Below are 13,942 nucleotides of genomic sequence, written 5' to 3'. Positions count from 1 at the left end.
TGTTTTCTAAAAGCATCCTTCTACAATGTGGCTATTTATTAGATGAAGTTACTTTTATTCCTTAATTTTCGTAAGAATTTTTGTTTAATTTTCGGGGGGCCTACATGTTGTAATATCTGTGCCACAAAACAGAACCAAAATTGAACCTACGTCTTATATCTAAACTCATCTAGGGTTGAAGATGCTTTGTTTCTATGTTCCACACACACTCTTTCGTAAAATAAATAAGACAGACTAAGAAGCAAAGTCACAAATAAAGGCAGATTAAAGAGAACCTCTTTTATCTCCCTGTGAATATCAAGCAGGTGACCTTTTTCTATACATTTAATTATTGGTGTAATGCATTCAAAATGACACATTTCCCAATAGGCAGCAATTGGTTGTCATGTCAACACATGTACTTTATTTGCATCTGTTTGCCTTCTCTATTTTTCATTCCTGCTTATTGTGCACCTTTTGCTTTGGTACACAGTAGTCGCCGATTATCTACCTTGTTGGATAAAATGAAAGGCTGTGTGGCAAAATGCAGGGCATAGGAAATAGTTAGCGAACGATCAGCACATATTGATACTGACCAATCCAAAGCTTGCCAGTTTTGTCTAATATTTGAATAGATACATGAATACATGAATCCAAGACATGAATCCAACTTACCTGAAGAGGAGATAGGTTTTCATTCAAAAAGAAAGCTACTGCTGCTTATGTCATAGTTGATACTTTTCATACAGCTAAGAAGGATGGACTTTGGATAATAATAATAATAATAATAATAATAATAATAATAATAATAATTTATTTATTTATTTATACCCCGCCCTGCGGAGTATAAGAAAAATGTGGCAAAGGAACCAGTTCATGTAGGTTGATTATAATGGCAGCATGAAGTCCAGGAGTATGATGAAAGATGCTGGACAGGTAGACTGGAACTGGATTATATGTATCTGGAACAGGAATAGTAGCCCAGAAAGCAAGTAATAGGGGGTCGTAGGAAAGCCATAGTTGATAGGATAGCAGGCTACAAGAATCTACATTCCAGGGAATGTAGGCAAAGGAATATATTGGGAAACGTCTTTGTTTTCCAAATAATGCTCATAGTTCAGCAGGGAGGATTCCTGGGCTGTGCATATAAAGTTTTGAACTCAAGGCTGTTGGTGGTGAAAGATGAGTCAGATTCTCTGGTCTGAGTGTTTGCTTAACAGCAACTCATAAACTACCAGAAAATATTTTAACATACATTATTCTTATTCCCATTACAGATGCCCATTATATAACCTGTAGGATTCAAGAATGTTCAGAGACTACCAAAAGTGGACCTTTTTTACACTCTATTGACACAAGCTCTCTCGTCGTCCAGGATGAGTACATTTTCATTCAGGTATGGGTTTGTAGAATCCAAATTTGCAGATCACGCTGAAGCTGCATGCGCAATATCAACTCCTTTGTGAGTTTTGTTTTCCATGCCAAGCACTATTTTTTGGAAAAAAACTTAGTTGAACAGAAAATATGCAAACATGGAAATGGTTTTACAGATTTTATGTTTGATATTGGTCTAAGGGCAGGGATGTCTTTCGGGACCTTTAAATGTTAATCTGCATCTACCCTCTATGCCTGATTTTGCCAGATATTTATGCTGAAGGTTTTTTCTTTTTGTAAACCATTGAATTGTAATTTGCATCAATTCATTCTACTTCAAGGAAAACAGTTTTACCTTTTACCTGCCAGGCACTAATGGTAAAAGTTTGCACCCTGATTATAATGAAATTCACTTGCCATTGTAAATTGAATTTTTTTAGACCTTCAAATGGAAGAACCTAAGGAAATTCAGACTGTAGATGCTGTTATTAATTTGACTGACAGTTTAGAAATGTAGCTCGTTACATTCCTTTATTCCACTTAGAATATAGGCTCCTGCCTGTCACCTTTGTATTCAGTTCTTCTTTTCTGTGATCTTTGCTTTTCTCTCTGTCACTCTAATGACTTTTAATCCTGTTTCTTTGTTCATCTGTTGGTCTGTCTTGGCATCACTTTTTCTTGAAAATTCCAGTTCATTTGTATGCCTTGCTCTTCACTCCTTTCATAGGTTTATCCATCTCAATTTTTCTTCCACAAGTTCCTGTTTTGGCTCTACTGGTCCTTCATTGTTGGGTGCCGGTAATGTCAAGGTTGCAAGTTTGATCCCCGCATGGGATAGCTGCATATTCCTGCATTGCAGGGGTTGAACTAGATTATTCTCAGGGGCCCTTCTAACTCTATGATTCTATGACCCGTTGTAAAGGAACAGTTGCCAAAATATGGAATGAACACTTGTTTTCTTCGTGCCTGATTTTTGAGATTTGAGATTCACTAAGTCTTGATTGGGCAATGGACTCTTCATTCTTTGGATCAGATACTTTGCATAGCTTTGCACACAGATTATAGTTTTTATTAAGCAGTCTCATAAATGTATATATATATAGTCAGTAAGTTTATGGTGGGTATGTTCTGATACTTGTTGGATGGATCCTTCAGGCAACCTAGTTCTACTTGGTGACTGCAAAAGTCAGAATTTGTTGGGAAATAATTAGCTAGAATATTGGGGAAATAAGAGCACTGAGAGAGACGTCTGAATTTTTGCCTTCCAGGATAGTGCTCTGTCAATAGTTGTTGCTCCATAAACCTTTTTCTTTTTAAGTTTTAGCTAGGAAAACTTAGCAACTTGTCTACATCAGTTCTTAATAGCTGGCAAGATGGTACAGCAATGGACTAAAGGGTTTTAGGGTTAATTTTCTAATATCAATTGTTTTGCCTGTAGTCTATGAAAGTTCAGCTGATCCAGTAATGAAGTTGTCAGCCACGGAGTGTTTCTGTGAGGGAAGGGGAAGAGCTGCCTGTGATTCAGAAAGAGCTGTGTAGGGAATGATGAGGGACTGGCAGCTGGATGGGAAGAAGTTTCTTTTGAAAAGAAAGCTAAGAAGCAGGGATTCTAGAAGCAGATAGATTAAAGAAAGGAAGAAGTATGTCCAGTAATGAAATACAGGAACTCGAGAGAGGTGTAGGTGAAATATGCATCTAGCTGAAGAAGAGAAAGGGGCCAAGGAAAGGAATGACTAGTGAAAAGCAGGAGACTAAGATATGAGAATCTGTGTGCTATTGGCATGAACCGTGCGCAAGAGAGTCAAGAGTGCTGGGCAGACAGAAGTTCTTTACCATTAATTAGAGTCAGCAGAGCTGAAGGCAGCTGGATCAAATAGTTAGAGGATTTTAAAAGTAGCACCTTTGGATATAGCATGTGGCTGGCACAAAGAGTTAAAGAGTAAGTCATATTTGAAAGCAAAAGTGGATCAGTCACTTGAAAACAGAGAACGTTGGGAGGTCTGACAGTACAACTAAGGGGTTTGGCTTTTTGTTTTCTGTATTTCAGTGCTTATAAAGGAGAATTTAGTTTTTGTTGATGGGTTTGTTGTTGAGGTTCTGAGGACTAAGAACAGAGACCGTGACAGAGCTGAAAGTTATTTTTTCTGTGACTGTCACACTGCTAAAGAGATGAAGGTGATGACATATTCAGATCAGAGTTGGACTTAGAAATACCCAGGCTTTCCCTCAAACTTCAGGGCTAGCGAATGTGAAGAGAGAGCTGCCAGTTTTGCTTCTGAAGTCATGCAAAGAATGCCAGTCTGTTTGTACCAGGGATGAGAGGCTCTGTGCGGGCTGATCATTCATCTGCCTGCAATTGGCATCTACTGGAAACAGAACACTTGGGGCTGGAATTAATTGTTGCTAATTACTCTAAGTTTAAAAAAAGCCAACAGATTAAATGAGGTGTCTTAGAGGTACTTATCTCTGTCTATCATTTGAAATTAATGGTACAGAACATTTTTATGTTTATTATTTGGAACATTAAATAAACATCAGATAAATAAGTAAGATTGAGGGACATATGAAGATCTCACAGATGTGAGAATGATCACTTTATGAAAGTGTGTGTGTGTGTGTGTGTGTGTGTGCGCGCGCGCATTAATCGGCTCTGTGTTTACCCTGAATTAGGTGGCAAATTGAGGTGATTTGTGAAGGTTCTCATGTTTCTGTGTCAGATCATACTATTAAAAAGGCATCTTGAAGCAGATTAGGGACTCCCTAATTTTCTGAGATCTTTCTGTGTACACACCACATTTAATTCTAGATTCAATTGAGACTTGTTTTTTCTGCATACTCCACATACAATCTAGGTTTATTGCATATTTTTGGCCCCTGAAAAGTGCTTCTTGAAGAACTTGTTTCATTCTGAAAACAAAAGCTTATTGCAGATTGATTCTGCATTATCCCACAATCTGCCCATTTGAAAACAGAAAGAAATCGGCAGTCCTGGCAATGGGGTGTGTGGGTGTGTGATATTGATTGTATCCTCAAAAATCTCTGGGGAGTGCAGAACCACTCCCCTTCACCCACATGCAATGTAGTCTAATGGTCTAAGAAGAGTGTAGACACAGTTGATTTACACCAGGTAGAATCTGGAGTAAAACCTTGGGAATAAGCATACAAAATCAGGGAAGTGGAATATGAGGGAAGAGTCCAACCCCAGCCAAAATAGAAGACCACTTGTTTCCAAATTCTCTTAGTATACTGTGGCTGTATGGGAAACTCAAGTTGAGATCAGGAGAGATGAAGGTGCACTATAGCTATGTACAGGTGGCAGAAATGCTGTTAAAGAGCTATTGTTGCCCATGGAGACATTCCTGCCATGGTTTTTATTCAAAACTCTTTTCACAGGGTTCTGCAGCACTTCAAGAGGTGCTCTGTAACAATCAAAATGACAAGAGTGGCTGTGATAGATGTGCATACGTTTTGGAGTGACACTTGCAGACATCTACCTGGTAGCGTCCGTGACAATGAATATGTCCACGCTCACATCCACCCACATCCCACTTTATAAGCTCGCATTTTGAAATGCTTTTCATAGTTTTCTTTTCCATATGTGAAAAGGTAGGGTTTTCACATCCATATAGGTGTGTAGCTCTTTAACATGGTGCAACAACATCTTGAAAAAACCACTGCCTGCCTCTAACGCTATAATAACATTCTTCTGTTGTGTTGAGGGTTAGTTATATTCATAGAGTTTCTCTTCCTTCAGCAAGGTTGCCCTGTGCAAGGTAAGGCTCTCTTTCTCCTTATTACATGTAGTAGGAAGAGGAAAATAATAATTAATATAATAATAAATTTTTATTTATACCCTGCCCTTCCCCTTCTAAAAACTGGGCTCAGGGTGGATAACAGCAGATATAAAACACTGATTAAAATGCATCTTGAAAACAGCATAAAATACAACATACATGTAGCATTAATGTCAACAAAATTCAAAAATTCAGGAGTAAAGGGGGGGGGGACCCCAGTCAGTAAACATCAAATGGTCACCAGGGCTAACTGGCCAAGGTGGTCCTACTAGGCCCAGCAAGGAGACCAGGGAAGAGTTTAAATGTGGGGTCCCAGAAGGGTTTCTTCATAGGCAAGGAAAGGGGAAAGGGAATAGAGGATCAGACTACGGTAATTCAAGTTGAAGGCCAGGCGGAATAGCTCTGTCTTACAGGCCCTGCAGAAGGAGATCAAGTCCTGCAGGGCCCTAGTCTCATGGGACAGAGCATTCCACCAGGTTGGAGCCATCACTGAAAAAGCCCTGGCCCTGGTGGAGGATAGTCTGGCTTCTATAGGGCCCGAGTAGTTTCCTGCTACTCTGTGGAAATGATCATCTGTGCATCCCCTATGAAAGAGGCCAAGCAAATATACAACAGTGATGGACAATTGCTCAAGAATTCTCAGCCTTGGATCTGACTATGTTTTCTGCAGGTTCCCACTGAAACCGGTGAGATTTAAGGCATGCCTATCTTGTCCCACTGATTTCAATGAGACGCAGGTTCAGCTAACTTAATCTGAATACAATCCATTGAGCTAATGACAAGCAAGGAAGGTGTGCAGTCCCTCAGATTGTCTGATCAGCTCAGGTGAAATGACTTACCGAAATGAAGTGGGAGATGGATCACAGAAAGTATAAAAAGGGAGAGTGCCTTATAATTAACCCAATAATAAAATGGAAATATAACCCCTTTTGATTTTATGCAATTAGCTTTGGGTGAAAGATTATGGATATGAGAGTACAACCCACTGTCCCCATCCCTGGGGGGAAGCTCTGTGGAAGTCAGTGGACTTACATCTGAGTAGACAGAAGTGTAGATTGCTTCTATACTTCTTTATAGGATTGCACTCACAGTTTAACTGATGACCAGAACAAAAGGCTGCGACCTGAGCACTTCTATATTCTTCCCAGTGAGCCTGGCCAGACCCCTAAGCTTTATGTTCCTATCTGGAGCACTGTGGTCTGAGTCTATTTGGAGCTTTCAATGCAGCTCTTCCAACCTTCATCAGAGTTAGGATTGGCATCAGCATCTGGATGCACTCCATTTCTGCTTTAAATTGGGAGATCCTTGCACCATTAACCAAAGAGAGATGTAATGGGGAGGCAATAAATTATCGTTATCCTGGGACCTGGGCCAGAAACACCCCTTTTTGTCTTTGGCTTGCATGAAATATTTACTCAGGTTTCTGAAGCGCACAAGAAGAAATGTAAATGAGGGCTGTGGAGTGCAGAGTCTTTGCCTTGTTGATTGTTTATGCTGTCTGTCACTCTCTACCTTTCCAGCATTTCTTCCTCAAATCCTCTGTATCACTCCCATTTGTTATGCAATTTCATGCCTACTTGAATATTGAGAAGCTTTCCTCTTCAAATAGAGTTGGCTGGTGTGGCTCTTTCCCCCATGACAGTTGAGGGCATCCCCTTCTCATCAGTGGCTTCATTAAATCACCTTGTACCGACAAAAAGAATCGAAACCAATATTAATAGATTCCAGTTGTAATGTCTGCTCTTACTGATGATGCTACTGAGTCCAAATGGTGAGGGAAGGGAAAGGGGATCTTTGATTTCTCCTGATGAAGGGAGGGTCTGTGGCAATTTGAGCTTGATGAGAGAAATTACAGGATGAGATACCATGGTGCTTGCTGCATGAGAGACCAGAATACGTTATCATAATGGTTCTTTAAGTATTGCTCTTGATGCTGCCTAATTTTTTAAGTATCACTTGTGAGCTAGGAGAAGCCTAGATTTTATTTTTTTATTTTTTTTAAAAAATCATCAGAAAGGGTGTTTGTTGGTAAAATGAGACTCCTAGCTAGAGTTCTTTCAACAAGAAAGTCCAAAACCTTTCTGGATTTTGGCTACATCCTCTGCAGAGGTGATGCATGCAGAGAATTGGGTTCTGCTGTCCACTTTAATATTCATAAAGATAAAGTATCTTCCCCCAATGTCTGAGAAGACAATTAAAAGAAAAAAAATCATCTGATCATGCTGACTAATTTTACTGCTACTTTTTGTTAAAAAGACCACTGTGATAGACTGTTGACTCAATATTTATTGGTCATTAGTGCATGTGGGTCTTACAGCAACAAGAATTCTTACAATAAGAATTCAGTCCTACATAAAGTTTGGTTTAAGAAAAAATGCTTTCTAAAGCATTTAGCTAAAGACGAGTATTGGCAAAACATGTCAATACTGTATTTATGGAATCTCTGAGTTTCTTTCGCAATTCTACAAAGGTGCAGCCAGATTTCATAAGTCACATCTGTGCTTGAGCCTGACATCTACTTCAGATGGTCTTTGACCTGAACCATGTATGAAACAATATATCTATAGGTGACGATTCCTTGGAAGGCTAGAAAAGAAATGAAAATAAGGTCTACAGATTAACAGAAAGGTCCATATTTACTGGTTTACAGAGCAATCTAACTGCTGCCCTCCATGCCAGGCTATAGGACAGATGTGACTCTATGCTTAGTTCTCCCAGCTAAGCAGGCCTATTTGCAGCTGGGTAGGAAGCCCACTGACAGTATGTCCACCAATGGAAAGCCCTGAAATGGGAAGGGCTGGGGAAGCTTGGATTCTAAGCCAATCATAACCATTGCCAGGTGGCATTGGGCCTGACCCAGAATCAAACACCGCACCAACCTGGACCCGGGGCAGGTAGCTGTCCTCATTGTCCTATCCCTGCTTCTGCTGCAGCTGCAATGACTGGCCAGATTGGAGATGCAATTGTGGCTCCATTGTTCTGCAACTCCCCACACAGGGATGGGGATTGCTTAGGACTGCAGACTTACACATTTTTATCCCAATATAGCTATGCCATTGCTTGGATCCAGATGTCCACAGCGTTCTGATATGCACAAAGAATCATTTTCACAAATAAGGGCTTCCCCATTACCTTCCTTAGTCAGAAAGCGAATGTGGAATCCTTTCTTTCGTGGGACCATGCATGTACAGTATATTGGAGCTGGGCAACATTTTAGGTCATGCCATCTATTCATAGCCATCTATTCAAATATATTCGTGGCAATTATGCAATAGAAATATATTTTTCCTTGGCTCTTCAGATGGAGCTATCAGGTTTTAACAGAAATCGATCCACACAATTTATTTTTAACTTCTCCCTCTTTAGCTCCAATTGATTTTTATCTTTGTGATCAATGGTGACAAGAACACTCTGGCAGGACCACAGGGGTCACTTCCTTGAGTCTGCTATTGAACCAATCATTAAAAGCTTATTATGAAACTAATAGGATGGAGACGTTTCAGGGACGAACATGAGTGCAGCTGTTTTATTGGTGAATAATGCCTGACAGTCTTGATCTACTTATTATCAGTCTTAAGAAATGTAAAGGAAGAGGGGGAATGGATTGCTCCCACAAAAATAAAAACCCAAGGAGACTAGAGACCATGCAACACAGATGCTTATTTTAAAAACAACAGCGCAGTGAAGATATAAGAGCAATGTTCAATCAAGTGTTTTCTTATTTGAGACTGTGCATTCCCCAGTTCCTGTCACTGTTTCATCTACACTGAGCCAAGTATTATTGGATTTGGAACTTGAAGCAAAACATCTGTTGGCAAAAATTGATTAACATTACTCTCCTTCTTTTGCTTCTGGGGGCCTTTTATTGTGCCGTTTCATTTAAAATCTCACTTTTTTCTCCTTCCCTTCCCTCATCCCATTTTTGTCTGGTGCATCAAAAAACATCTGCACAAGGGAATATAATACTCACCTAAAAAGACTAAAATGTTTTTCTCCTGTAACTCTTCATAAAGATGATTAAATATAAGCAGCTGTCGGTATCATAAGAATTTTTACTTTGGAGAGAAAGCTTGAAGGGTGTTGTTGTGGATGTTCAACTTCAGTTTTTTATATGTGGCCTGTGCAATTGTTTTGGGAAGCAGTCATTGCTGGGAGGGTGGTGGGAGAAGTCAAGCATTTTACCTAATTAGCAAAATGATGAGATACCACGGTTAGACAAATGCGATGCCACAAGGTCTCAACTTGCAGTGATAGCTACGTTTGGGAACTTTAGCTGTTTGTGGTTACTATGGGCTCCTGACTCAAAGAACAGGCATGTCTATCACAGTTAATCAACAGAACAAGAGCACAGCATTTTATGAAATCACCAGTGTCTTTAACTTTGAAGACACGTTGCTAAGGGTGCACTCTTATGGACCCTGGAAGAGTGTCCTGGGGTTATAGGAGACATTGGATATCCCTCTCCAATGTAAAAGGCAAAGTCCTGATGCCAGAGAGAGAGACCTGATGTTGGATTCCCCTTCCATGCCACTGCTGAAGAAGCAGACATCCTGGGCAAGCTAGAGCTCTGATTCTGGTAGGGCCAAAAAGGTGGTATGCCAGGGGAGGACTGAGAAACAGCTGGGATCCAAAGGACCAATGCCATTCTGGTCCCTGACACCAACTGGGGTAAGATCAGATTCACTCAGGTATCTACATCTCTCCTTTTCTTTCCCTCCCATTGTTTCCAAAAGGAAACAAGTTGAGATACAGCCAACAAAAGCTGTCTTTGGACAAATGCCGGCTCCCTTGGCCTGGAGCGTGATGAGCGCTGCACCCCATAGTCGCCTTTGACTAGACTTAACTGTCCAGGGGTCCTTTACCTTTACCTTAATTCCTAAGGAATACAGCTACAGTGGTACCTCGGGTTAAGAACTTAATTTGTTCTGGAGGTCCGTTCTTAACCTGAAACTGTTCTTAACCTGAGGTACCACTTTAGCTGATGGGGCCTCCCGCCACCGCACGATTTCTGTTCTCATCCTGAAGCAAAGTTCTTAACCCGAGGTACTATTTCTGGGTTAGTTAGCGGAGTCTGTAACCTGAAGCATCTGTAATTTGAAGTTTCTGTAACCTGAGGTACCACTGTACTCTGTTATGAATCAGGTTTGATTATAATATTAATATTAATTGTTATTTGAAATTAAGCTTTGGTTTTCAGCATGTAAAAGGCAAAAGATTTATATGGTCCGAGATGAAGCCAGAGTATGTCTTTCAGCATGTAAATCAGTCAAGGTCCATTTAGGTATTCCATGGAAGGTAGGGCCATCAATGGCTACTAACCACGATGGCTATGTAGCAGCTCCATTATTGGAGGTGGTATGCCTCTGAATACAGTTGCTAGCAGCTGAAAGTAGGGAGAATGCCGTTGTGCTCATGTTCTCCCTACAGGCTTCCCACAGGCATCTGATTGGCCATTGTGAGAGCAGGATCCTGGATTATATGCCCATAGGTCTGATCCGGCAGGGATCTTCTTATGTTCACGCTAGAAATATTTGGAATGTATTAAAATAATGTTAAAGGAGACACGGATATCATGCTAGATTAGCATTTTGTTAGAAAGTTTTATTCATTAGTTACCTTTGAAATGCAGTGCAGGTATGAAATAACGCAAAGAGGTGGGACCAGTCTTGGAAAAGTGAAGTCATAACATCAAGCAGAGAAGACAGATACATTTAATGATAAACACATTTGTCCAGTGGAATCATTTCAATTGGCCAGCTTCCTAATTAAACTCATAAAATATAAAGCCAAGGGAAGGGGAAACTCCCCCCTCCCCCAGATTAACGAGCCCATCATTAAGTAAAGGGGGAGTAAAAAAGACAAACCCAGCTAATTCTGGGCTAAGTATGATGGATGAGTGCAGGAGAAATAATTGGATGGCATTCATCAAATATGAAATAAAAGGTGGTGTCGGAGGGGGAAAAATGCTGTAATAATCTCCAGGATTCAGTGTAGGCAAGTTTTCTTATATGCAAAGTTCATCAAAATAAATGAAAAAGGGGCTCCTGAACTTCATTCCTCACTAGAGAGCTTCACAAATGGTAATGAAGGTTTGATAATTGCTTGTGATTTTTATTACCCTAGGTGTAAATCATGAAAAGGCCATATCTGATGTAAGCATCAGATTGGTCCTCCCAACAGAGGGTTTCCTTTCTTTCTCCCAAGCTATCCTTTTTTTTTTTTTTTTTTTGCTTCCATGGTGTTTCCTATAATATTTGGAATTTCTTGCCACTCAATGCAGTCCAGCAGAGTCTTGGAGGTACGACTGTGGTGAGATGTCTGGATTAAAAACTAAGCTCATCTGTAACGCTAGAGCCAGAGCACACATCACAATGAATCATGAAGAGACCACTGGAAATGGTATCATCTGATGACTTATCCCTGTGACGATAATCCATATAAAAGACTTAATGGGGTGATTCCTAGGGCTAGAATTTGATGGTCCCTGTGTTGAATAAAGCATAGGGGCCCATGGAAGACTGTTTAGGGTGGTGTTTCCATGTCTGTGGAATGAATTCCACACTGAAGTGTACCTTGGTACATAGTATCATAGAATCATAGAATCATAGAGTTGGAAGGGACTCCAAGGCTCATCTAGTCCAACCCCTAAAATGCAGGAATCTAAACAAGCATCCATGACAGATGGCCATCCAACCTCTGCTTGAAAACCTCCAATGAAGGAGAGTCCACCACCTCCCGAGGGAGTTTCTTCCACTGTCAAACAATTCTTAGTATCAGAAAGTTCTTCCTGATGTTGAGTCAAAATCTCCTTTCTTGTAACGTGAATCCATTGGTATGGGAAACGCCAGGTTAAAATTGGTGATTATTATTTTTTGTCAGGCTTTTAGATACTCATGGGTTACGTTGTTGTTGTTGCTAACTATGTTATTTGTGCAATTTATCATAATTATTTAAAATTGTTTTACTTATTACAATCATACCTCGAGTTGAACGTGCTTCAGGTTAAGCGTGTTCGAGTTGCACTCTGCGGCAACATGGAAGTAAAGGAGTGTGTTACTTCCGGGTTTCGTCGCTCGTGCATGAGCAGACGCTCAAAATGACGTCATGCGCATGCGTGGAAGCGGCAAAACGCGACGTCGTGTCTTATGTTCCATTCGGGATGCGAAGGGGACTCCGGAACGGATCCCGTTCTCATCCCGAGGTACCACTGTACATATTTTGTTTTATAGCATCTGATTTTTTGTAAGCCGCCCTGCAATAATTTTGATTACATTTGTCAAATCTCTTTCTAAATAATAAATAAATAAAATCCTGAATCCCAACATTCTGATTGTACAAGACATACTCTAGTGTGTGTGTGGGGTGCCTAATAATTGTCAATAACCATCCTTCCTACTATTTTTACAACAGAGGAAGATTGTCAAGTCATGCTATAGACGATACCGTTGCACATCGCCTTTATAATTTAAGTGTTAGTGCACCGACTCTTCTTTTTGTAACCACTTCTCCCGGACAAAATGATCTTGGCTCTGCGTGTCTGGATTGAGAGTGATGCACTGAAGAATTCATGATAAAGTCCCACATTCAGAGCAGAATCAGATTCCAAAAATCTTTGACTGCTCTGAGGGACAGGCCTCTTTTTCACTTCTCATTCACTGCCAGAGCCTTGTCTGGAGAAGATCAGATATGAAATCTCTGTGCATTATAGCCAGTCTTCGCTCTGCCTTTGAATGACAGCTTGTCTATAGAAATATGCCACCATCTAGAGATGATATGATTACTGGGAGTATTATTGATGCTACAGCAATATAAAATGCCGAAATTTCAAAGGAAGGAAAAATACATATCTGCAAAGGGAATTTTGTAGGCTTTATTAGAAATCTTAAAAGTCAGTAAATGTTTTGATATAATAAAGGAGCATTTGGTCTATTGCATTATCTCAGACCCTACATGCATGCTAAAGCAAATACTATAGAGTCAAAATTTATTCACTTAACTTTTCTTATTCTTCTGAAAATATTCTTGCTGTCCTTCCATTTGACCAGTGACAAATATAAAACCCTATATCTTTAGTATGAGAGGGCTTGGATATATATATCCAGTATAGATACGTGTGTTCTCTTATTTATCAAGCATAAGTTGTAGGCGCTTTTCAAAGTGCTTAGCCAGAACTGGTAGTTTTGCTTCCTCCATTTTTCTATATGTAATGATTTCATTTCCCATCATCGTTTCCCATTTTATTATTAATAGGAGCAATAAAAAACAAGTTTTATTCTAATATTATCTTAAAATATATGCGATGCAAACATACTCCATACTTTATGTATTTTATTTAGACCTACACTGGATCCAAAACAGACCAGACCCCCCTTCTAGAACAGTTCTCTTTGACACCTGTGTTGATAGTATCCCTTTTGAGTAACAAGTTGGCAGTCCCCCTGCACATCCTTTCTTCCTCTCTCCTAGTAAGAGAGTGTCAACTAGTGCTGTGTCAAAAGTAGAGGTTGATTATGACAACTATATTTTTCTTGCCCCCTAAATCAGCTGCCCTCAAAAGGAAGAGCTTAGATTGGTTTGGTAAGCCTTCTGCTTTAGAAATCCATGCTGACTGCTAGCAATTTCCAAGAAGTGGCTACAAATTGATTGCTTTATAATTTGTTCTAGCAATTTCCCAGGTATTGAAGTCAGACTAATGAGACTGTAGTTCCCCAGGTTAGCCTGGCCTCAATACTCAGGAAGTTGTTAGAACAAATTATACAGCAATCTGTCTAGAAACACCTCAAAGAAAAGGATTT

At 40.0% G+C, this 13,942-nt stretch overlaps 1 protein-coding gene across 1 annotated transcript in view; it reads left to right on the top strand.

Annotated features, from left to right (window-relative positions):
- Positions 1-13,942, top strand: part of SORCS3 (sortilin related VPS10 domain containing receptor 3) — a 422,195-nt gene that overhangs the window by 308,405 nt on the left and 99,848 nt on the right. The window contains exon 7 of the mRNA XM_083741537.1: positions 1,257-1,375. Coding sequence (XP_083597663.1) covers positions 1,257-1,375 — 119 coding nt within the window. The remainder of the gene's footprint in view (positions 1-1,256; positions 1,376-13,942) is intronic.

Source organism: Podarcis gaigeae, assembly GCF_964106915.1.
Source record: "Podarcis gaigeae genome assembly, chromosome: 5".
NCBI classification, from domain to species: domain Eukaryota; kingdom Metazoa; phylum Chordata; class Lepidosauria; order Squamata; family Lacertidae; genus Podarcis; species Podarcis gaigeae.
This window is presented reverse-complemented; position numbering and strand designations above follow the sequence as displayed.